This window comes from Neolamprologus multifasciatus, chromosome 6, assembly GCF_963576455.1.
Source record: "Neolamprologus multifasciatus chromosome 6, fNeoMul1.2, whole genome shotgun sequence".
NCBI lineage: Eukaryota > Metazoa > Chordata > Actinopteri > Cichliformes > Cichlidae > Neolamprologus > Neolamprologus multifasciatus.
The window spans coordinates 3345467-3372344 of NC_140444.1; the positions used below are offsets into that span (position 1 = coordinate 3345467).

General features: G+C 42.0%; 1 protein-coding gene across 4 annotated transcripts in view; it reads right to left on the reverse strand.

Annotated features, from left to right (window-relative positions):
• The window catches only part of kcnq5b (potassium voltage-gated channel, KQT-like subfamily, member 5b), a 165554-nt gene that overhangs the window by 31120 nt on the left and 107556 nt on the right, over positions 1-26878 (reverse strand). For all 4 annotated transcript variants that reach the window (XM_085162011.1, XM_085162010.1, XM_085162009.1 and 1 more), the window contains exons 2-4: positions 16400-16490; positions 9828-9954; positions 23-198 (exon numbers count right to left, since the gene is read on the reverse strand). In XM_085162011.1, coding sequence (XP_085018137.1) covers positions 23-198; positions 9828-9954; positions 16400-16490 — 394 coding nt within the window. The remainder of the gene's footprint in view (positions 1-22; positions 199-9827; positions 9955-16399; positions 16491-26878) is intronic.

Consider the following 26878-nt stretch of genomic DNA (forward strand, 5'->3'; position numbering starts at 1 on the left):
TGCAGATGTCCTCCTCGCCTACCTTGCTGTGTGCGTAGACTACAGAGCCCAGCAGCTTCCAGGTGCCTCCCCTTCGGTCCATTCGCACCATTCGTAGGATCTGCAGGAAACGCAGGCTTCGCAGGACTGACGTGGCAAAGATGTTGCCCTGGCTACCTGCTGACACCACCGCCACTGACGCTATCAGCACTATGATGTCTGGAATGAAAACACAAAACGACAGCTTAGCAGCAGAAGAGGATACGACTCTTTATGAAGCTGCCTTTAAAATGATCTGCATTGATAAATATGTGTATTCAAACAGAAATAATCTATACAAAGCTACACTTTACAGACAAATCTGCTGGGTCACCAACACACTACACCTACAGGAGCTGCCTACAGGAACCAGGCCGTGAAGCTCCTGGCATGTCAGAGGAAGACGACCACGAAAAGATCAGAAAACTTGAAATACAGTTTTTATTATGGTGGATTATGAAAACTGATTTTGATGCTAATGCTAGATGAAGTTTGGACCTCTGCAGTTACTGAGTCAACAGAGCATTATTCATGTTTATGCACTTTACCTTCTCTGTGTGATTTTATACACCTGTGACTGAAACACTTGAATTCAAAGGCTCAGAGGTGTGCACCAACACTTGTGCACAGAGTCTATATTTAAAGAAAAAAATTAAGCCGGGGGAAACCGGACATCCACAGAGTGATAATAAAACATCAGCAGTGCTGAAAGTGGACGAGACCACCTGGAAGCAATGTTCCCTCTAATTTTTCATGTGTCTGAGCGAACACACAAACAAACATTTCAAACTATTTGCAGAACAATCAGCTGTTCTGCATCAAATTTGATGCCACACAAATTATTTGTGCCACCCCAAAAAATAATTTTTGTCCACTATGAGATGAAGGAGAACAACAGCCTGATACCTGCAGGCCTGACAACAGGAGATGTATCACTCTGTAACACCTTCCCCCAGTTTCTTAACAACTAGATGCCACGTTGCCATATCATTTTTTGATTGGTCGACATGGTACTTTTTTCGACCAATAGGGAAGGGAGAGGGTTTTTGGGGTTTTTTTTGTTTTTTTTGCTCACAGGCGGAGAGTGCTTCCGGGCGTTTTCCTTATAAAACGCTGTTTTTACCGTTTCTTCCTGCAGTAAATATAAACAATAGTGATGGGATTTCCGGCTCTTTTTAGAGATCCGGCTCTTTTGGTTCGGCTCACTAAAAAGAGCCGGCTCTTTCGGCTCCGAACCGGCTCTTCAGGTTGTTTTGTTGCTTTAATTAATTTATTATTAACAATAATATAAAATTATGCACAAAAGGAATTACTAACATAAAAAAGTGGTTTTATTTATATATGTTTATATATAAATATATGCGGTGGCCCCTAGAGTCAAAACACGTACAAACTCCAAAACACATTTCTAGCATGAACTGAACTTCCAAAGCAGAGCTACTAGATCACTTAAATTACACAATTGAAAGCATGTGTGTATTGTTTGGGTATTTATACACAGGCACTCATATATATTCAAATAATTAAAAAAAAAAAAGTTCATTTACCTGTTACTACCACACACCAAATCCAGTCGTTGGTACTTGCTGGCTTGTGTAGCCACTAGGTAACAAAAGCTCAACACTGCCCCCTAGCATCCTGGAGCACTTCTGTTGTCTTTTGTACGTGTTTTGAGTTTTTACATGCTTCGGAGTTTTTACGTGCTTCGGAGTTTTTACGTGCTTCGGAGTTTGTACGTGTTTTTACGTGTTTTGGAGTTTGTACGTGCTTCGGGGTTTGTACGTGATTTGAAGTTTTTATGTGCTTTGTCTCTAGGGGCCACCGTAAATATACTTTTATTTATTTCCTTTTACAAATTTAAAGTGAAACAACACAAAACACTGCAAACCACAACACAATTAAATATAAATTAAAACATGAAAAAAAATAAGATGCATATTCTCTGTCATATGGGCCTGCATGACTAAACTTTCTGAATCCTTTATCATCTGCAACTGAAAATAGTTGTGGATGATTACTATACCTTTCTAAAGTGACGTTGTTGTCCCTGGCTCTCTCTCTCTCTCCCTCCTGCTCTGTTCCTGTGCTACTGAGTGTAACTACCGCCCCTCCCCCCTCTGCCCAGCGTAAAGCACAAGGCTCGCGTGCTGAGTGAAGCAGAAAAAAAGTGGGAGAGAGAGGCTGAGAGAAAGAAAGAAAAAAAAACCCACGTGACGGCTCGCGATAAGGAGCCGGCTCGCGTCGTTCACGTCAAAGAGCCGGCTCTAAGAGCCATTTCGTTCGCGAACGACCCATCACTAATAAACAACGATAGTATTTAGGAAGAAAACCAAACATTGCAGATATTTTTATCATAACTCTGGTTTTACGTGGCCGATCAACACAATTTAAAAACTGGTATAAAGTCCACACTTTTCCCGTCAGTTGTTCCGTCTGTCCTGCTCACATCTCCAATGGTTGTACACGTTGTCATTAACGTGGCTTCACTCCACATCAGCCACGCCGCTTTGCTAGCTAAAACACCGGTGTCGGCACATAATGACGCTGTCATAGCCTGTCAACGTTGCTTAGCTGCGTATATACGAATGTGAATCGCATCATTGGCTGGACTATGGGATAAGGTGGCATCGCTCTAATCCCATACGGGAGCAGTCACTCACTGACTAACACTGCAAAACAGAATTGTTAAAGTATTAATTTTAATTTCAATTCAGGTTAGATTTTTTTTTTGTGCGCAAGGCAGATTTTCTGTGCGCAGAGACCGTGCCAGCAGTGCGCAATTGCGCACGTGCGCAGCTTAGAGGGAACATTGCCTGGAAGTGTAGTTTTTGGTATTTATGGGTGGTGCCAGAGAACTTTATGATCCCAGAAAGGCTTCCCGACTGTGCATTATAACCTTGGAGGCCAACTTGGCATAAGTTGACCTGCTGTCAGATCTATTTACTTGAGATATATATATTACTGTAATACTCATTTAAAATCTATTAAATATTCAATATTACTAATATCTTAATGGCCACATGCCTCTAACAGCCTGTGGAGTGAATCTTACTTGCTTCTTGCTTCACTGCCTTCCTTCCATAAACGGTGAGCTACGTAAACATGAAACAAGAGCTCAGAAATTGAGTTTTTTAATCACTAATTTCAACACTCAGCTCGCTGCACAACAGAGACTCAGACAAACCCCACGAAAACTAATACAAAAAAAGAAATGGGATAAAAGATTTATCATTAATTCACCATCTGACAAACAGTATGAGACGCTGTGCGATCATGTGCAGTGATTTATGTGTACGTTCTGTGTGCAGTCAAAAAATAAGAAAACTGGCTCTCAGAAAAAACACGACTATTTCCCTCATCTCATTGACAGCTCCAAAATATAAGACTGCTCACTCCTGCTAGCAGAAAAGAAAACAGAAGCAAGTATATCTTGTTGTTATTGATCTTAACGTGAAACCATCCCATCAAAATTCATTCTCATCTGAACGCGAGTTAGACGGTTCGACGTCTATCATGCAGCAGCAATAACAGTAAGTCAGCGTTGTCATCTCACTGCAGTAAATCAGCCCAACAAAGGCTCTATATTACTGGAGATAACATAATCTGCCCCAGGCATCAACAGCACAATAACGTCCTATGGCCTCTTCCTATGCAGAGTGTATGCTGATTTAAGTTGCCTGGCTGCTGCATTGATCTGCTGTTTGCACAAACACGGCAGAGGGAGAGGTAATTGGCTAAAACAGTGCTCTGCTGTATATCTGAAAGCAGAGCTCGCACTTCTGCTTTGTTTCCTTTTAATTTCCCATAAGAGCATAAAAACCATGACAGACGTAAACACGGGCACAGAGAGGAGGACGCACACAGATCTGACTCTGTGCAGAGGAAGTTCACACAAAGCACAGCGAGCACATGAAAACACCAAACCCACAAAGAGCACAGACAAATAAGACCTCGTCCAACTCAAAAAAAACCCAAATCTCCCGTCTCTTCCATCTCAGCGATCCTCCACGTTGCTATTTTACTTCAGTGTACGAGAGGATTTCCCTTCTGTCCTTCAGTCGAACCCATTTTTTAAAAGAGAGAATGTTTGTTGAGGTGAAGCTGATGGTCGTATAAATAAACAGATCAGTCGACCCACAGTGGGGAGAGGAAGAGAAAGGGGAAAGGTCATGAGCAGTGGCGGCATTACAAATACACTAAAGGGGCACCGGCAGAGCTCGCCGACTTTGAAGGTGCTCAGAGGAAAGTTAAAAAAAACAAAACAACCACAAAGAATCCAAAGATTTAAATCAGTCCAGCTGACTCTACACAGGCCTTCAGCCCTACACTGCTAAAATACTAGGGGTGGGGGAAAAAATCGATTCTGTGTAGCATCGTGATATTTTGTTTGCTAATAATGTATGGATACAGGGACAGCAGAAATCGATATTTTGTTACAAAAAAGGTTTTTGTGCTCTGACTTCAGAGCATGTTGATCCTTTTTCTGAGCAAGAATCCTGACATTCCTTCACTGTCCAAATGTGTTTAACTTTGGCAGCAATAAACATGACAGTTTACTTATTTTAATTTAAGACATGTTTTATTTTAATTAAGTTTAAAACTTTTTTATTTAATGTAAAATTATATTTTGTTTTAATTTACTTTCAAATTCTTCAGTTGCTGAAGGGGCTGCATAGTTTTCATAAACTGCATAGTTCAGAATAGCTATAATTGTACCAGATGGTTGTTCAGTTAAGTTGGACTAGACTGTAATACAAACCGTTCAGTTTGTCAACAATAAAACTGAAATGAGAGAAAGACTGAGTGTGAGACTTTGATATTAGAGAAAATGAATATTGATAAAGTTTACCTTTATGTACAGAATCTGAATATCGCAAAATATTCTTAAAAAATTGCAATAATATCGTATCGTGGGATGTATGGTGATTCCCACCTCTATAAAATACACGTCTCTTTAATAAGAGTAAGACAGCACATCTCACGATAGCTCCCCAACAGTGAAGTCAAAAATGTAGGAACATTTTCACCCATCACACATCCATTCATCAATCCGCTTGTCCAGATCTGGGTTTCTGAGGAGCTGCCCAAACCGCCCACCCAAAACACAATTGTACATGGACTAAATGGCCTGTAACATCAGTCCAGATGCACCGTACTACTGAAGCACTTCCCTACAGGTTAAACCAAAGGATGCAGGTGAATGAAGTCCACAAAACACATGTAGACTGGTTGGACAAACTCCTATGTACCCTCACTTATCCTTAAATATCATTCCAGGTTCCACAACCAGGATAGAAATTGCATATTTCAGTCTGAGTTTTTCACAAACCAACTTCTTCTCAATGAAACTACACAGACCGGTGGGCGGCCTCCCATTTTTAAACACCTCCACTGCAGATTTTTAAAAACTTTAGACATTGATAGCATGTAAAGGGCATGCAAGACCAGCAACAGCAAGTGCACATCTGCAGAACGTATTCAGTTTCCAGAACAGATCCGAATGCAAACATGCAGAGTTGATGGTGACTCTATGATTTCCATAAATGTTCAGAGTATCACACACGTTTATGCTCATTTCTTTTCGTTCTCTATGCAACTTTCCTCCCAGTGATGAATGATCACAATTTGAAGGTCTTCATTTGAAACACAGTGTTTTGAGCTTCAGGCAAAACGTCACACGAAAGAATGCGAGCGTGAAATCAGACAAACACAAGAAAGCTGCATATTATGACAGTCCATCCTCAGGCGCATCATTCGGATGCATCTCCATAAGGGCCGAGCCATGTGCATCACAGCCACTATGGAGCCATTTACTCAGGCTGTCAGCGGACATGCTTCCTTTAACCCGCGGGGAGTCTTTGGTCTTTTAAATGACTCAAAGGGACAAATCACCTGTTCACACCAGTTAAAGCGATGCTAGTTTCCATTCCCGCTTCATTTGCAAGTTAATGTTGGTCGCTCTGAAGTCACAGACTAACACATCTTTAGATCACGCTGGTTAAAACGTCATATCAACATTAAGATTCTGCACGCGGTGCTTGTTCTGAGCACAGAAACTTCCTTTGGCGTTCGGCTGTTTTGGCATCGACACGCCGCCGTATGGCTCCAGTGAAGCTGCTTGATCGCGAGTAATTAGGGAGCCCTGCTGCCACAAATAAACTGGTTAACAGAATTTCCACTGGGCACGATGCAGCAGCCAAAGTGAAAAGAAAAAAAAAGAACTGCTTAAAGGAAGAAAAAATGATTTAACTTCTGGGCCAAAAGTAACAGCAAAAGGAAGAACATTTGAAATGAGTTCAGCTGGAGGCTGGATTATTTTTAGATATTCAGACCAGGATATCTTATTATTCTAGCATTATTAAAGCATTTTAATGTAAGACAGATCAGTCAGATCCCGTGCATTCATGAAAGTAAATGTTGCTCGAGTTTAAAAAGTACTATCAGCAAAAGTATAAAAACTAAAAGCTTTACAAGATTAATATTTTTATTACACTTACAGAACAGCTTAAAATGGAAATACTCACGTATAAATACCTAAACGAATACTAATAAAGCAGAGTTTAAATGGCTGATACTGACACAGCTGAGCACTAAAAGGTGCTTTTTCTTTACACTGCAAACCACAGTCACTAATTCACAGTGACTGTGGAATTCAGTAAAAAGGCTCCTGAATGATTTTCAGGAGTCAGACAGGTTTACTTTCCCCAGGTTGTGCAAATGTTAGCATGACATTACCATCGCCCTAGTGTGCTTCTCTAAATGTGTGTTGAACTCTGTAAATGTTTTAAATATCTGCGCAAATATCAGTGGTTAATACAGCATACAGATCTTTTCCTGTCTGTATAAAAGCTAATCTGTCCTGTAGCTTTTACAAAGTTTTCTAAATCCAGGATTAAAGAAAAGGAAAAATACATTTGTGTTCTTCAAGGTTGGATACAAATAAATCATTCGTAAGATTCACCGCTGTCTGGATGAGCTCACTTTCTACACCTTTAGGCACTTTCAAACTATCACACAAATATGCACAGAGTTTGTTTAGAATCACTGAAGTAAAAACAAGCCCTCCTGTTTCCATCTTGACATGGCTCTAGAAGAACATCAGCACATAACCGAGCTGACATCACTGACAGGACACCGAGTCAGAAACGGCACGAAACGGAGATAATTGGATGGAGGCTGGTTGCAAAGTGGCTTGCAGGTGTGCAGCACCTGTGTGAAGGCTAAAGTAGCATATACAGTGCAACCTACCTGAGATTTGGTAGCTGTAGGCTGACTTCATGGCCTATCTGAACCAACACTATGATCAATTAAAGGTCACTGACCCTACATATACTCAAGGAGATGTTGCATAAAACGGCACTCAAAGCTACTCACATTTTTCTCTTTCCACTAAAGACATGATCCACTTTAAGTCTTTAAAACCGGTCAGAGCAGCACGCTCCGTTTTGCGTAACTACTTTTAAATCCCGGTAGCTCTGCAACCACGTAAGCTAGCGCAATAATTTTGTTTGCATATGAAACCGGAGGAGTTGTACTTACATCTTCTGCCATCAGCTTGTCCTCGGTCACAGTTTCCTTCCACATATAGCTTTGCAAAAACTGCATAAAAAGCACTTGCAGCAACAAAAACATAATATTCCAGAAACACGCTTTGCCGATCCGATCAGCTGTTCATAACATTTCCTACATTGGATTAGACGTCAGCGGGAACTATCGCATGTCCGCCATGACCTGCCCGAAACCGGAAATGTAGTTTTTTACCATCAGGGCCTTATGAGCCTATACTGGTGTTTTTAAAAGTTATGTTTGACTTTATGACTTTCTGTGTCGTTTCTGGGATGCTTAGGACTCATATTGCACTGCTGGAAATAGTTTATTTTGATGCATATGCTGCTTTTTTTTGCAAATTTGCACTATAATATTTATTTTCGTTTTTCCTGCAGTGTATAAAAATTGGTGTATTTCAAAAATAAAACTATGAAGACACTCAAAATAAATTTCCTGTGGTGGGAAACTATTTTGTGCAACTTTTTTGTATTTACAGTTTTGAGGGATAAGCCTCTTAAATTTCTCTAACTAGAAATATATGTTAAAAAAACAAAAATGATTTTCGATTTTTTGGTAGTTTATTGCACTTTTTTGCAATTTATGCAATTACTATGCACTTAATGCAGACATATTATTAAAATTTAGGCTGTAATGGTTGTATTGATGTATAGCAACTTGAAATGCTCCCAAAAATGGCTCCACAGCATGTAAAAATATAATATAAGCTCTGGCGGACTTGGTTCTATGGTAGGTCTTAAAGGGTTAAGTCTTGCCATTCTCAAGGCTTTCAGCATCTCTGAAGTCAAATTAATTCATGATAATCCTAACAATAATCTTGGCGATACAGCAATGCCCAGACTGAGGAAAGACTGAGCTACACAACCAGTTTCACTTCATTTAACCTGCCAGGGGCTAAACTTGGCATAAACCAGCAGTTTGCTCATTTAGAAATCTTCATGTAGAGAAATGACTGCAGTCATGGCAGAAAAAATCAACAACAACAACAAAAAAGTTTTGCCAGTAGCACAAATTCTGTGTTTCATAAATCCTTGAACAGCATTAATCTATGAATCTGGTTTTCCTGCAGTTCTCTGCAGCAGGCTGGATATCTGTTTCATTCCTGCCTTATCAGAGCTCCACACTAAAAACATCCTCAAAGACCAGCTGCTTCAAAGATCCAGGAGTAATCTGGTAACAATCTGTGCATTTTCCAGCTTGTCTTGTGACATTTTATACCATGCTACAAGTAAAAAGTGATAATTAGTCACTGACATTAGGTGAGAAATTCACATTATTTCATACGTTTATCCCACAAGTATTTTACTGCCATGACAGTTACGTCAGCTTCTGCTACCCAGCGTTCAGTCTCCAAACCGGCCACAGTGGGAGCTGGTTCAATGGAGGACTAAACCAGAGCTGGTTCTGCACTGGTTTAGTGGGAAGAGCTATTTCAGATTCAGTCACACTAACACAAAGAAATCACCCACTATCGCTCTGAAATCTTAAAATCCAAACGTTTTTCTGCAAATGATCGAGAATATTTGCCGTCATGCTCTGGAGTTAAAGTCGATGTCTGTGCACAGAAACTAAAATTAGTATAATAAAAGTTGTAATACGACCAAACTACACACAGACACAGCATCTCCTTCAGATGTGAGAGCATGCAGAGTCATTTTATGCTGCAGCACAGTCACAGGGCTTCTCTCTGCAGGGATGTGCGTTATGATTCAGCTCCATTTATCCTTCAAATCCTTTCTTTTACTTTCTCGCTTTATTATTTTTTCCACGCTCGCCATCACACGCCGTCGTCTTCTCCGTTTCTCCTTATCTCTTACTTATATTTCACTCTTCTTTTGCTCGCTCTCCCGTCAGTGCTGAAAAGTGTGACGACGGGAGCTCGCGACGCACTCGCTGACCTCGGAGCCCTGCTCTCCCTCCTCGCGAGCGCCCTACTGTACTTTGAAAGAAGCAGCAGAGCGATCCTTGTCTAAACAGTGGAAAGAATAAAAGGCAGTTAATGCAACCTCATTACGTAAATGCTCTCTGCTCTTATGAGGCCTGACCACAGCTGAAAATGACACCAGCAGACTTTGGTCAATAGCGTGCCATGGGCTGCATTCACAGAGAGGACGCAGAGCGGTCCGCTAGAGGGCAACTGTAGGGTGAAACAATGAGAAGGGAATGGCTTTGTAGCTGGAAAACAAACCTTTAAGCGAATTTAAAAAAAAAGAAGAAAAGAAAGGTGTGGCCCAAAGACTCACCGATGACACAAAAGGGCTTCCTGGCAAAGCGCAGCCGACCCTGCCATCCTCTGTAGCGACAGCAGCATCCCGCTGACCAGATACGGATGATGAATTCCAACCCGAACACCACAATCATCACAAACTCCTGTTGGAAGCATAGAAACAACAGTTGTTTTGGAAGCGTGTTGATGACGGCAACAGAGAGCATTAATCTGGTTTTCCAGGGATTAAATCAAACACAGTTAAGCCAGTGGATATATTAGACGGGAAGTAAACAGTTATGCACCAAATACACTGGCAAAGAGAGAAGCAGATGTAAGGACCAGAACAAATGTGCCTGACAGTCCGGGTCACGGTTGGACTGAGGAGAGACAAACTTACAGGTTGTTGGTGGAGCTGATGTGAAAGACACAGGATAGTTTGGCTCAGTATTTTAACATCAGGCTCTGGGAACTGAGCAACTGGTCTCCACAGAGACTTAAAAGTCAAGCCAGTGTAAAAATGCCACAAAGTGCAGTTCCTGTAATGTCCACTTGAGGCCGTCTCCTGAAGTGAGTCAATCACCGTAGACTTGCATGTTAAAAAGTCCAACTTTACAGCAGAAGTAAACATGTTACAGCCTGGTATACAAACAGAGCTTTGATCTCTACAGCTGATTTCTCCCTTCATTACAACTGAATCTATTTTTTTCTCTTCACCCATTTTGACTTAAGGCTTGACGTTAGGCACTGTTGGGGGCGTGATAGGTCGTATCTTGGCTGTTGCTCGTATGCTGGGCTTTACCTTTGCTAAATGAACCGGTGAACTGGACCTCTGGACTCTGCTGTTAGTGCTTTTTGGAGCTTTTTAATGCACTTACTTGACCTGTTGTGCTATTAAAGGTACGAAGCGACTGTCCGAGAAGTCTCCTTCACTTCACTTCAGTTCTAATATTATTTCATTACTTAGCACTGATGCTAGCCACAATGCTAGACCCTTTGGATGTGTTTCAGGAAGATCTGCCAAATCAAACCCACTGTGGTGACTTAGGCTACGTCCACACGTACACGGGTATTTTTGAAAACGGAGATTTTCCGTTTTCGTTTTAAAAAAATAATCCCGTCCACACCTAAAGGCAGAAATGAAGGAAAACGCTGCTAGGAACATGCCAAAGCAACAGGTGGCGCTATATTCCTAACCGTGTAGAAATGTTGGCCAATCAGAAGTCTAGAAGCATCGGAGGGAAATGGTAAACAAAGATGGGGCATAGAAGCAGAACCGAGTCATACGTGTGGAGGAACAGTAACTGTGTGTGTATATGTAAGCATTTAAACACTGCAGAGAGAACAATTAACAGTAACAGTATTGTAGAAATTCATTTCACCGAAACAATAACGTGGCGCACAGTGTGACGTCAAAAAAGGCGCACACCTTTGACGCTGCGTTTTCAAAAATACCCGGGTACGTGTGGACGTAGCCTTAACTTAGCACTAATTAGCAGATATGTGCTCCTGTAAACTACATTGTATAGATGTAACCTGCTAACCAAGCCAGCTAGCATTAGCTCAGAGGTTAAGAAGCTCGAGTTCTGTCTACAGACTTTATAAAAGATACACGCTGCATTCTTTTTAATGGCCACCAGGAGGCAAAGACATCTGGTCCTGAAAAGTAAACAGGAAACAGTCCTTCACACAGAACTCTGTGAATGCTTTCCTGCTGATTTTATGAGCTCAGTCACTCATTTTAGAAATGATTAATTATCTATTTTCTTCCGGTTATCCGGGGCTGGGTGGCAGGGAAAGCAGCCTAAGCAGTGAAGGTGCTCTCCCTCTCACCGGCCGCCTCCTGTGAGGTGTTCCTAGGCCAGTCGAGAGATGTAATCTCTGGGTCTGCCACGGCATCTCCTCCAACCTAAACTATTTATTAAACTCTTTAAAATTTGGTTATTTAATCACTGGCCAGTGACTTGTCAATCATAAGTTGTTGTTGTTTTAGTTGTTTTATTGTCTTCTATATTTTACTGCATCACTGTTGTGCATTTTATTGATTTGAGTGGTTTTACATTGTTAAGCACTTTGTGCGGTGTGGACTGTTGAAAATGTGCTATATAAATAAACTTGAACTTGACCTTGACTACAAGTTAATGACCAACGAGCATGCTCCAGCTCCAGGCGCGATCAGTTTGACATTCAGATCCACCTCTCACTCATCACATCTGGTTTTAAAACTCGAGGCTTTATAACGAGACCTCACTAACCCCTGGATGATGTCATGATAGCCCGTCTATGTTTCAGATGCAAAGACCAGCAGCACATTATGTTGGGCTGGTCTTGTTATTTTGGCACATCAGTGTAAATTTACATTAGTCATTATTTGCTGCATTGATCACATGTCGTTATACGTCATTAATGCAGTGTTTGTGTCATTTAAATGGATGCCGGGTTGACAAAAGTATTGTGTGTCAAAATGACTGAGACGGGTCATCTGTTAATGCACACGCACGGCTTTAGCTTCCATTAGATGGGAACGCTGATGCAATTAGCGTGGTGCAATTTGTGAAATGGCAGCTCCAGCTGCAGGGACAATCATGTGCAGTAAATGCTGCTCGTGCAAAAAAAAGTGACCTCTCCCTTCTGCAAAAGCTTTTTTTTTTTAAAAACAAGAAAAGAAAAACGTGAAGAGTCTGTTAAAAAGGCATTTCTGCTCCCGTGCCCACCGGTGACGTCTTTTCTCGTTCCTCGCTTTCTTCTCAACTCAATTTGTTAGTACTTAAAGAAAGTGGAGTTCTCAGTTTGAGGGCAGGCACTTAAATCTGCCATTTATTCTGTTATCCCGAGGTCGACCCCGAGAGTTTTCCCGATGGCCGTATGTCTTATTCATAATGGCAAATTCTCATTTCACCAATTCATACTTTGGTTTCTGTTCAGAACGTCTTTAAACAAGACATTCAAAGGAAAGGCAACGTTGTTAACTGCTCATCATATTCCTCATTTATCTCCCACTCCTCCGCACAGTTTGTCAGCGATCACAATTAGCACAAATTAGACAAATTACTGGGTATTTTCTGCAGACGGCCTCATTTTTCCTCTTTCACTACACATCTTGGTTAATTTACAGGATCACTGATATTTTGTAATTAATATAGAATTTTACTCATGCAGCTAAGTGCATGAGTAAAATGGAAAATACCAGATTACATTCCACGTTCGGCCCCAGCCACACACATCCAGAGAGCCGACCACCGGTCAGTAAGAAAAAATATGTTTACCTGTTTCTGAATATGGCACTGAAAGAAAAAACATCTCCCTACGATTGCTTTGATTGCTGGCAGATTACTGTGGTCACTGATAGTTTGCAGTGGAAGATACCAACATGTTTGCAAACACTCAAAATAACTGCTAACTAGCAGAGAAACCTGAAAATGTGAAATGCAAACCAGGAACAGACGACATTCATCTGCAAAGAAAAAGTCAGCCGGCACTCTACTTTTTAAACATTCTCCGTTTCCAGTTTGTGACTCAATTTTTCAAGTTTCACTGCAGCTCAGCGTTTAGACACAGGTCAGCATTTTGTATGAAAAGTATGGGTCAGCTGTGGGCGACCAAAGGAACCTGAAGTTTTTGGTGCAGCACCAACTTTGTGACCGATTTCACGCGACTGCAGCCAAAATCGGGGCGATCGTGGCTCAAAAGTTGGGTGTTCGTCTTGTAATCGGAAGGTTGCCGGTTCGAGCCCCGGCTCGGACAGTCTCGGTCGTTGTGTCCTTGGGCGAGACACTTCACCTGCCGCCTACTGGTGTTGGCCAGAGGGGCCGATGGCGCAATATGGCAGCCTCACTTCTGTCAGTCTGCCCCAGGGCAGCTGTGGCTACAACTGCCTTCACCAGTGTGTGAATGTGAGAGTGAATGAATAGTGGTATTGTAAAGCGCTTTGAGGGGTCCCGAAAAGCGCTATATAAATGCAATCCATTATTATTATTATTATTAAAATCACTCCGGGTGATTTCAGGGGGTTTCTGAGCGGTCCGCAGGCCTGAGGTCTTACATCTGTGTCAGTTAATCAGACTGAAAGGAAGCGGTCAGACATACCTTTTGTAAACGTACGCTTACACTGCAATATCTTGAAAATGTGCTAAATGAGGTTACACCGGAACACTGATTATTATGCTCGGTTACTCTGGGTGAAAATTTGGGGTCAGCGGGTGATGTGATAAAATGAGCATACAAATGTCGTGTGCAAAGTGAATGTCACATATTTGTTCTCTCCTGAGGTATTATGTTGCTCTTACAAAAACCCTCCAATGTCAGAGACACCAAAGAGCGAGAGAAACTCAGTTTGTGGGATGAGAGTCTCACATCTCAGACGTCTGAAACACTCAGGCAGGTGGAAGTCACACACCTGGATGCTGAATCTGAGGAGGAGGAAGATAAGGAGGCGAGGAACTGAGGCTTCAAGGATTTAATTAAAATTTGGGAGGTCGCAGGAGGTCGAGACTCTGGTGGTCCACTCGCAGGAAATTTAAAATGTCATTTCCTCCTGGTGACTTTTCATGCATCTTTTCAGGTTAAATTTTTAGTGAAATTTTTTTTTTCTGTAAGGGAAACGCATCAATCTGCCACGCGATGATAAAAGTGTCCCTAAAAGACACTGAATTTCAAACATATTTGTTTGTAACAGTGGTCCAGCTCAGCTGTAACCTCGAACATAAGGAATAAAACTCAATATCAGTAACTTTTGGAGAGTTAGTGAAGGACGGCTAACTGACATGCTATGGTGGAAAACTTTGTATGGATTTGAATATTTCTGATGTGGAGCTTAAAGTAGTCAAGGAAGGTCAATCAGTAAAGAGCCTGTAGGTCAGCGCCTGATCGTGGAGAGACAAACACCATCATACGACAGGAAGAAGATACCTAAAAGAGCCAAACTGCAGCAAACTGCCTGAGATCACCTTGTGGTGTCTGACTCAATGCTAGCATAAAGACTACAGTCGTACCGACGAGCTGACAGAACTAACACAGACTGGCTCTACAAACTCCCACACCCTCAAATATTCTCAATACGAGAGCGAGCCGAGGACGATGATCCACCTGAAGTTGAAATTTAGATTGAAATGTTCAAACATGTATGAAAAAGAGCATGAAGAGAATCTCCTGTCAGCTCTTTTTGTTTTTATCAGCTTAGATATGCTGTTATCTGATAAGCTGGGACTGTCTGTGTTATTCAGGCCAGGAAAGATGTTTCCTAGTTTTCCTGCAGACCACACAACACGCACACACACGTATGCAGACAATAACAAATGTCAAAACATCAAATATCAAAATTCATCATATACATATACATTTATACACAAACAAGCAGTTCTAATGAGAATAATGAATGAAACTCTGCAAACGTTTTTAAATATATTATATTATTCCAATCTTTAACTGGTTTAGAGAAGAAAGCTGATTGTGCAAGGAAAGATAAATCCCCTCTAAGGTGGTGGAGCAGCCTCATGGATGGTCTTACTGTATGTACTACACGTATGCTCGGGTATATTGTAGATTAGGGCTGCCACAAACGATTATTTTGATAGTCGACTAGCCACTGATTATTTTTGCGATTAGTCGACTAATCAGATCATCATCCATTGGACGTAAAACGTACAGCTTATTGGACCAGCATGCATCTGCTCTTATATAACTATCATTAGCTTACAGCTTTAAGTGTTTAAGGTATGTGCTAACTAAAAATAAAGACAAGATGAGAGTTTATTAAATTTTAATGAAATTTGCAGATTGTTTTGGTGAAGTTTAATAAACTCCTTGTTATCTAAAATATAACAGGACACCGGAGTATATTCTAGAGCATCTCACACTTCTGATAATCAGCTGTCTGCTTGACGTTTATTCAGCTGTGTAAAAACTATAACTTTAATCTCAGCCAAACCGATTTACTCAGGAACAAATAAAATACTAAAAAAAAAGCCAAACAATAACATTTTTAAGTTATCTAAGTGACTTATATATGTTTAACCTGAGTAGCGAAAGACAGCGGTGGGTTTGAAAACGATTAGCCTCTAGTTAGCCTAGCCCCCGGCTAGCTATCGAGCTAGTGGGTAACAGACGTCTCCGAAAACGTCGGAGCGTTTTTGAAAATATGTGGTGTCTTGATAAACTGAGCAGATATTTGAGGTTTACACAGCTACATTCTCGCCTGAAAATATGTTAAATGTTTATTTTGTGACCCAGAAAGAATAATAAGAGTAACATTAAAGCTAACTAGCTGCCGCCATTTATGTAAACTCAGCTGGACTGCGCTATGAATTATGGGACAGAGCTACTTCTTCTTCGGGGTTTAACGGCAGCTGGCATCCTTGTACATGCAGTGCTGCCATCTTCTGTTTCAGTCCGTTATTACACTCTTAAATCCTACTACTTATTCCTGCATCTTTTGTGATCTTACAAAGCTTCAAACGACTCGTCGACCATTAAATCAGTCGTCGACGATTTTGATAGTCGACGTAATCGTGACTAGTCGACTAATCGTGGCAGCCCTATTGTAGATGTCAATGAATTAAAGAGCTAATTGCTCAGAGTTACTGGCAGAAGAGCGTTTTTCCAGGTGCTTACCAGAATGAGCAGGCAGTAGGAGGAGAACTCCTGATGTGCCGGGATGGTGGAGAACACAGAGAGGACCAGGCAGCTGAAGACCAAGACGAACCTGAACAAAAACACAAAACTGGAGTCAAACAGGATGACATCAATGGGCTGACCTCATCCACCACACTGACCAAACCCTCATTTCCACTGGTCCCAAACAGGCTGTGCACTGAAGTGGAATTGTTCCTCTGTGACAAACTCTTGAACCCATTCTGGCAGCGAAGGAAGAGCAGCACACCAACGACCTGGCAGCACGATCGCACAATTATTTCCTGTCTGCAGTGAACAGTGAGCCCGACCATTATTCAATTTCCTGAGATATCAAGTTAATCATGCTTGTTTGTGCAACATGGTTCGCAAGAAACAAGCAGTGAAACTGCGGCTCTTGGAAAACAAGCAACATCCGACCACTTCCACACTCCCGACTGTCGCTCCCTCCGCCAGGAAACCGTAGCTTTCCATCTTCATTGTTGTGTTTTGTTTTTCCATCACACAAAGCTTCCAAAATGAGAAATATGAGTGCAGCCTTTAGAGCTACAGTGGCTCCTGATGTTAAATGGTGAGAGCACATCTGTGTTTTATCATCTCAGTCTGCTGCACAGGCCCGTCTGACACGCATGTGTGTGTGTGTTTTCTCTTAACTATTGTGCAATGACAGCAACGCAGCCCACTTCATGTTACACAGTCATAATGAGGTCTTGTTTTTAGGCCTCTGAGGTTCGCTACAACTCATAAACACACCTTTAATTACAGAATTTCAGGTGATTATTTACACCCCTGTTGAAATCCAAGCAAAACCCCCCACTGTTACAGAACTGAAAGCAGAGGCACCTTCTGCTGTCCACGATAAAACCGGGTTACATCTATGAAAAGTATCCACAGTTCCCGTTTACTGCTTGATACAGAATAAATGTCTTTATTGAATTAACTGTGTTTATTGTATATATTAAAAACTGTATATATTACAGACAGGACCAAAGTCAGAGTACCAGAAATGACATTTGGGGCGATCGTGGCTCAAGAGTTGGGAGTTCGCCTTGCAATCGGAAGGTTGCCGGTTCGAGCCCCGGCTTGGACAGTCTCGGTCGTTGTGTCCTTGGGCGAGACACTTGTCAGAGGGCCCAGTGGCGCCAGTGTCCGGCAGCCTCGCCCCTGTAAGCTACATTGTAGCCACAGCCACCCTGGCTACAATGTAGCTACAATGGCTGTGGCTACAATGTAGCCACGCTACAATGTAGCGTAGCTTACCATCACCAGTGTGTGGATGGGTGGATGACTGGATATGTAAAGTGCTTTGGGGTCCTTAGGGACTAGTAAAGCGCTATATAAATACAGGCCATTTACATTTAACAATAAAGATGGATTACAGTGTGCAAGACCTGTTTGAAAGCCTAAGCAGCTGAGAGATGAAGGTTGTGGTCGAATAGTTGGAATAATACCAAGGAAAGACGCTTCCTTTATTACCTCCTTTAGCAAAGGACACAGTGGATCATCCTTCATGAAGGGAAATGAGATACATGATCGAGTGGTTCAGGAAAAAAAGGATATCAGCGTGAGTACCAAATGAAGTAGACTGTAGTTTTAATTATATTCTGCATTTGCCTGCTAATATGTGGGTGTTTGAACTTTAAACAATGATCAAAGTGAAGTGACAGCTGCAGTTTATCTGCCATCAGTAATTTCACATCAGGTAAAGATCCATCCGTTCATTTTCATAACTGTTTATCCAGCTCAGAGCTGTTGGGATGCTGGAGTCTATCCCAGCTGTCACTGAGGGACTCGGGTCTCCAGTCTATCACAGAGCCATCCGTCCTCGCCTGCAGCCAAATTACAATCACCAATCAAACACAAGCTTCAAAAAGAAAGGCTTCCTCTCACAAACTCTCCTTCACGTCTTGATGTTTTACCTCAAAGTAAAGGAAAACACACGGGAGAGAATCTTTTGAACTATTCAGCCTCCCTGCGTCCGCATGTACTCAAAACTCATACGTAGCGTCTACGAGGGATCCTGGTTAGATGCTTCGCAGACTTCAACAAGTCATTTCAGCCCTTTGTCAAAATACCAGAGTCAGCTTTTTCAGTCAGGATGGGACTGATCCAGATATCAGATCGGTGCATCTCTACATCTCCAGCATAGAGGCACTTTGGTGTTATTTTAACCTGGAAACTCACAATCCATTTCCACTTCCATTCTCAGTCACAGAACAGTCACCACTGGATAAGCCGATAAAGACTCCGAGCTGGCAGCGGACTGACTTTTAAAACAGCTTTGCGTGCTACTGGAATTTGAAAAAGGTTTTTCACATTACAATCCATTTCCTCTAGGAAAAATATCATTTCTGGCAATCTGACCTTGGCCCTACCCACAATGCAGTTTGTCCCTGTGCACAGCTGTACCGAAGCGGAGACTGGGGACTCCTTCCTATGGGCCCCTCGTGCCAAACTGACCCCAGATTATCACAGAGTTGAAGGGAAGTCTTTCAAGCTTGTCTGCCGGCCCATCAGGACTACTTGCAGTGTTTGAATGGTGCCTGTGTGAAAATAGTGGGTGTGCAGAGCAGGTCACACTCCCATACCCCACAGAACAGTACAGGACTGTGCTGTTCTGTTCTGTTCTGACCCCACTTGGGCCCTCGCCGACATGCAGAGAGCCAAAACGAAGGTCAGGATTTTCCACAGCCTCGGGGATGGTTATGTCATCATTTCTCGACCCATGAGTTCTCCTCCTGCTCTGCGACAGGCCTCGCAGAGGAATGAAACGAAAAGCAGAAAGTATCGAAAGTTTGAGGTTTGCACTGTTGACATTTCCAAAGATTTGAAGAATGTGCTTTTGATTGGAGGAAAACATCTAGTGACAAGCATTGTGGTGCTGTCAGCTGAAGCACGAGCTCCTTGTCAGTGGCACACCTACGCCTCTCGCACTTACAAGGTTGTCAGACCGAAAATTATAGAGTGACAATCAACTCCCTTCATCCGTAGCCTAACTCGTGTTTCCAGTTTGAATATATTTACTTTAAAAAAGAGGAGGAGGGGGGGGGATGAAGTGAAAAGCCCTGTGACAGCATCATTATGTTCTCAATGAGGTTCACTAATTAAGTGAAGCTCTCGGACGGCCGTGGCCCCCGTGTGATGCCCTGCACTCAGCGCTGAAGGATTCATCTGGAGCATCTCGTTCAGAGCTCCCAGCAGAGCGATCGCTCTTAACCTTCCAAACAACACTGACTGAAAATTAAACTGGCGAACGCAAAGATGGAGAGGTACGTCCTTCCACCTACTCGCCCTCCACCTCCCCTGCGCTCGCACGGAAGCCCAGCATCACGGAACAAGTGGTGAGTGCTGCTCTGATTAGCATAATTTAATTGATTTGTCTGCAAAATGAGCTCCAAAACCAATGATATCCGCAAACTGCAATGGTATATTACAGCTCATTATCACTCTGAATTTGATTGGCAGACATTTCTCCACAGTTATCTGTCATCTTGGATGATAGGAGGGTAAGGAGAGCGGGGCAGTACGTGGCTCTGCAGTGAGCACACAGCTTTCACCAGGTGAGCTGCAGGGCGCTCCTGAATGTTTTTTTTGCCAGAAAGTCAATAAAATGACTTTGATGCAATGCAAAATGCCACAAACAGACAGCGAGACACTAAATAATCACAAAAACATGCAAAATCACCAGTACGAGGCTGAAAATGACCACGGAGATGTGCAAAAAAGATCAGAGTGAGAAAAGCAAATGGAAGACAGAGGGGTCATTATAAGATACATGAGAATTAATTTGAGCTTTGAATTATGCAAAGCTGCAAAGAACGTCCATCAAAGAAAATAAGAAAGCTGAAAATTAGCAGAAAAGATCCTCTTTAATACGCCTGGCTGAACTCTCTGTCCACTGATAATAAAGAAGAAGAATTTTTCACCTCAATGTTTGGTTCAGTGCAAGAAACATAAAATTAAATAAAACTGGAAAAATAAATCTAAGATGAGGACGTCTGTGTCCTATTAATGAAAGGTCAAAATCTGGCTTTGCCGTCTTAAACGTTTTCCTTTCAGTTGTCGGTTTTCGCAGCAGTTCGCAGGTGAGACACAAACAGGTTTTTCTAAAAGTGAGAATCTGCTGCCCGAATGTTTTCATCGCTCACACACGAATAATTTGCATAGCCGAGGAAAACGTGCACGCTGGAGCCCTGCAGAGGATTTTATCTGACTGCGAACCAGTTCAAGTTTAGCTCCCATAGTTGTACTTTTATTATGTATTTGCCTTCATTGTATTTTATGTAACCTTATTTTTTTCACTTATTCAGTTTCAACATTTTTACTTTAGCGTGGCTTCGTCTTTGATCCTGATTTTTCTTAATTTTCTTTGATTTTCTCTCACTCTTATCAACCATTTCAACATTTTCCTTTTTGTTTTTTCTTTTTCTTTTAAGATTTATTATTGTTGGATATTATTTTTGCTTTATTACATCTTGTTATCAGCTTGTCAGTTCCTGTGTACTGCGTGTTCATCACTCAGCACAAAAGGAGCTATAAACTAAAGTCTAACTGATTGATTGGCCCGTTTAACCTGGTTTTTACACTGTAGGGTCATGTGAGCGTGCTCAGTACACAGAGCGTGTGCAGAACGAGCAGCGAGGCGACTCATTCACATCTACATGTGGTGTAATTAGATAAAAACTGAACATATTTCCCACTTTATGTGTCAAATCTGCATAAAGAAGCTCTGCTCCCACTTAAAAGCAGCTTCCTGATTAGTCCTGTCATGTGTTAATTGGACCACAGCACACTAATAGATTGATTAATGATGTCGTAATGATCACATGCGACTGGGTTTGTGCCAGATGATGTCATAAGCTGTTTTGAGACACATGACACAGATATATTATCTGATGCTGTCCATGGTCCTGAAACCAAATCCTGCTCCTGCCCTTAGATTTTCGTTTCAGAGCAGATCGTCTTCAGTGATCCCACCAGCCCATCTGCCTTTTCATTGGACAGAGATCAGCTGGTGCTACTTTAAAGAATGCATCACCATCACATACACATGATGCTGTTAGTGTGATGCTTTGCAACTGTTTAGTAAACAGAGCAATCCAACTTACATTCTGTGATCTGATTTTTAAATCTGAAACCATCAGCTGTCTCAGGCTGCATTCCCGTTTTCTGGGACAAAACATTAGGACGTCTCAGTGCTGCAACTTTATGGAGCAGCTGAATCAAAATTCAACGTAGTTTTGATTATTTTGTTTCATAAAGACTTCAAAAAGTGAAAGAAGAAGTAGGATTCCCCACATCAGCTGCTTCTTCGCGTGTCTAAAATCCAGTTACACTCACAGTGTTTCTCGAGCTCATGACCTGGAGGGGGGACGGCGTCCTCGCATGCTTTGGCAGAAGATAGTGTTCCCAATGTCAGACACTATGAAAACTGAAACCTTTTCACTTATTATGGTGAACTGCGGAGCAGGGGAAGTGTGTGTCACCTTAATGTCCACTGTAACTTTATGAGTTGACAAGGAAAAGCAAAACCTAAACCTCCATAAAAGAGCTGAGAAAAGTGCTCATACGTGTCGAGAGGACTGCGTGTCGTGCTGGGTGTTGCACATTTATGTTGTGCGGGTGGCCGGTGTGATCAGATTGTGGAGCAGCTCTTTAAAAAATAGCTGTTTCAGGTTTGGGGTCGCAGAAGTGAGAAGTTATCTTCTGATTCAAAAAGCTGCCTAAAGCACAACCATCAACAACATAATTAACCACAGTCGTCTAACCGTGACCCAGAAATTCGACCTCGAGACCTTTGACCTTCCCCGTGAGGTTGACATTCCTTCACGCACTCAGTCAGTCATGCGTCTGACATCTCAAAGCATTCCTGGCATTCATCCTGACAGTGTTGGTTTACTCCAACAGCACCGGGCCTCCTCTGTGCACTCAGCACATTTCAGAGACTCACCAGAGGAGGAGGAAAACCTCATCACTTGTTCAGAGATGACCATTTATGGCTTTTTTTATTTTCTGTCACTTATTTGCCGTCAACCGTGATGAGATTGAGTACTCGACATTACAGCATGCGTCTCTTACTATTGCCATCACACGTAAAGGATGTGCCGATCAATTGTTCGGTGTGTCTGCTCACTTTAAGGACTCATCCTACCATAAACACCAACTTCTTCCAAGATTCACGTGCAATTTGGTGACAATCTGTGCATTTGCTCAAATGACGGAGCATCATGTCACAAAGCAAAAGTGATAACAAAGTGGCATCAAATGGCCAGGAAACTCCCCAACTCTTCATCAGATTGACAATTTATGGTCAGTCTTTAAAAAGCACAGCCTGCACATTTATCAACTTGGTGCTCTGATAAGGCAGGAACAGATCCTGCTCAGTCACACATGCATGTAACTAGGGATGCAACGATACCGATACTGGTATCGGGTATCGGGGCCGATACTGTAAAATGTGTGTGTACTCATACTCGTAAAAGTTAACCGATACCATGAACCGATACCAACTTATTTCATTAATCAGACGGTGGCTTGTCATTTCTGTTGTAGTTTTTTAGATTGGCCACTAGGGGGCCAATTATTATTTTATTTATTATTTATTTTATTATTTTTTATATTTTATTATTTATTTAATAATGATTATTTTGTTTGTTTGTTTACAATATGGACACTCTGTAATAATTTAAAAGTTTATTTTATTCTCAAACCTAATTTGTATTTATTTTATTCGAAACAGAAGTGTTTATTTATTATTCTGAAAGCTCGAGACAGTGCCAATAGTTCAGTGATATTTTGTTAAATTACAATGTGGAGACTCTGCAGTAATTTAACAGAAGTGCTTATTTTTCACTTGAAATTTTTTTGTGGTCATTTTTATTAAGATTTTATTTTTTATCGGCAGAGAATAAAATAAAACCTGTCTTCCAATTCATTGTATTTGTGTGTGTGTGTGTGTGGTAGAAGTATCGTTTTTTGTACTCTGTATCGGCAAGTACTCAGATCCACGTATCGGTATCGTATCGGTTTGAAAAAATTGGTATCGTTGCATCCCTACATGTAACATATTTGCAGGGCTGTACGTTTGCAATAGAAGCTATAAGCTGCTACGTGTTAAAAGCCACAGTGCTGACAGTGAGCTGCAGACATTAGCGTGACTGAAGCTCAGAAGACGACAGAGCACATTTCCATAATTCACCTGGGCTCTCTGAAAGCCTGAGCCAGGGATGCTCTCTGTATTTTGTCAAGCAGCAGCAAAGAGGGGCGGGGAGTGTCTCTCATTCCCCATAATGCTGATGTTATGCATCTCAGGCTGCAAGAAGCACGAGTTAGAGCAGAACAAGCTGAGTGTGTTTGGGAGATTAAATGAGTGCAAACGAACTTGCAAAGTCGGCTCAATGAGGAAGCGAGCGTGAGGGTTTTTGTGACGTCTGACTATTGATACAGCGAGGCGTCTGGGAGGAGCCCCGTGACAGAGGGCTGTTTGCTGCGAGCGGCCTTCAAAATACCGATAACGCACGCACTGAAAACGATGCACGGCGAGCAAAGAACAGAAACGACAGCGCAGGGATTTTCAAACCGTGGCGGCCACATTAAGAATAACAAAACACACACTGCAGCTATAAGGTTTCATATTTTCAGTGACGTCCTGCATTGCGGCGAGGGCAGCGGTGGTGTTTACGTTTGAGTTAAAGGAGAGGAAGCTCATCCACCACAGCGGCGAGCTTCGGAGTCAACAGATGACTGTTGCTTCTTGGCAAAAACTTTTAGTTTACAATATTTCTGCAGCCAGAGAACTTCCTTTTTACGTCATTTCATTTAAGTCTGGCTTTCGCGTCTGCACACACGCCGAACCAACGAACCTCCGCCGAGTCGTTAGGTACCAGACGATTATTTCCATTACATCCTTAAAATCGCACAGCCAAGAGACGTTCTTCGACGTCGTGTAGCTGCAGGCAGCGTTTGGCTGCGACAGCTTTCATTTGCTCCTCTCCTGAGGCGTCTCCTGCTTTATGCGTTTGAGAGGAGACGACTACGTAAACAGTTTATAGATTATTTCAAAATGAGGTTTCAAGCAGTCAGCAGCACCGACTGCTTGAGTGAGAGTCATATCACTGCATTAAGTTGTGTGAAAGATTAACTCCAGAAAACACGTTTAATATTGATTCTCATTATAAAACTGAAAAATAATATTTCAGAAATGGGAAAAGCTCCAGGTTTGAATGTGTAGGCAAAATGAGATCTCTGAAGTTCTGTTAATGCACTCACAGACTGATCAACAGGAAGACTGTGATGCGATGCGTACAAAGTGCCTGTGCACTCCAGCTGTGGCCTCACTGCAAGTACTATTTACTGTGAACTGAAAGCCGAGCACTGAAGCCTTACAAACCAGGACTAATGTCGCCATATGAGGCATCCTCTACAAGGTGGATACACTGGATACCCCTCAGGGTCTTGGCAGAGAATAAGCCCCCCCCCAGTGAGTGGACACGGGCTGATGTCACTGCCTTTTGAAGGGATTAAGGGAAGCCAAAGGCTTTGGGAAAACACCCAGGTACAACATCCAGACAGATAAAACTCATGAACAGGATGGAATCATCTATGGGAAGGACTTCAGAGAGAAACTATAATCCAGCAGCCTGGAGTTTCGACATGGGGTTACTAGAAGGAGTCACAGAAAGTCCCACAAGTAATCTGAGAACTAACACTGTTTATGATCTATTGGATGACCCGAGGCAGGAAGACAACCAACAGGGCAGTGCGACATGTCGACTAGCTGAACGTGAAGACCGAAAACTCACAGATCAAAGATCCTGAACATTCCAAAAACCCTTAAGAAGGCGAAATTTCGATTTATCTGTCGCGCTACGTTCGAACCATTACTTGTAGCCAGGAGTCATGGAGTTGTTAGCTGATGAGTGTATTTCACAGTCAGACCCACACCCCCACTTAGATCCAGCTTAAAACACTGATGCTGAAAGGCTTCACTAACAAATGTCCATCTTTTAACACTTATATCCTACACACTTATAAAGCGATGACTTTAAGTTTCTAAAACTCTTGTGTGCTGCATGACAACAGTTATGAAGCCAAGCTCTTAAAACCTCTTAAGACAGTCACTACATTGTTTGATATTTGCCAGGTAGAAACAGTTGATTTTGGGACAAACTGTACAGTTCGAAGGCACCGACTCCAAACTGTACACCCATTGCGGGTCGTTCGCACTCTCCAAATTAGAAATTCTTTATTGAAGTCCTGAAACAGCTGCTGGCGAATTGAGCTGCTAACATCTACAGTTATGCAATATTATGATAATAAACAATAAAAAGGACTAACAGGTTTTATTAGATTGGCAAAACAGTCATAGATACGGTGCACTGTACTGGATCCTGCCCTAAGGACCCCAAAGCGCTTTACACAACCAGTCATCCCACCATCCACACACTGGTGATGGCAGCTACATTGTAGCCACAGCCACCCTGGGGTGCACAGAGGCGAGGCTGCCGAACACTGGCGCTACCACCAGTAGGCAACGGTTGAAGGACACAATGACCGAGACTGGACCACATTAAGTGCAAGTGTGCAAAAATTGCAAAAAATAAAACAAACACAGTGCAACCCCAGACATAACAGAACGATACAGACACAACAGTGCAATAGAAATGTGCAAAAGGCACATCTGTTATTTAGCATTAATTAGCCAATACCGGTGTTTGTGCATTGCATTGTAACATAAGTGATGTTACGATGGCTTCATCCATCTTTGACGTTGTCGACAATGGAAACAAGATGTGAGTCTGTGGCGTCTGACTCACTTTAGGAGCCAGACTCAAGTGGTCATTAGAGGACTGCAGTTTTTAGCATTTGGGGATGGCTTTGTTTTCCTGCAGTGGAGGTTGCATTGTAGCTAAATTGCATTGTTTTAAACTGTACTACAAATAAGTCTGTATTCCCCTATTATTATTATTATCAACGACTTATTAATCCACTCTTTGAAACTAAAACCTGAGATTTTAGTAGGGCACGGTGGATCAGCAGCAGGCCACCTATCCCATTAAAACAGGTCTAGCCAGTGCATCTGGACTACAAACAATATTGTTACTAGTTTTCCTTCTGATACGGTTCAGTTTGCAGTATAATTAAATTCTGTGAACCAAGAACTTTAACATTTTAACCATGCTTTCACTGACAAGAGAAGCAAAGCTTAGATATGTAAACATTATAGAATCATATAGCTTCACCTGCTGATGAATGGAAAATGTAGACAGAGCTATAAACTTTATCTTTCAGCTTAGTGGTTCCATCCAATTTGGCTGCAGTTTATTTAGCCATTTTTGCAGCCTTATTAAAAGCCTGACTCTTTCCATCCGTAGCTGGTGCTACATATCATTTCTAATTGTGCCCCAAAAAGGTAATTAGTGCAAAAAGCAGATGGACAGCATGCATCACCCCGTAATGCTT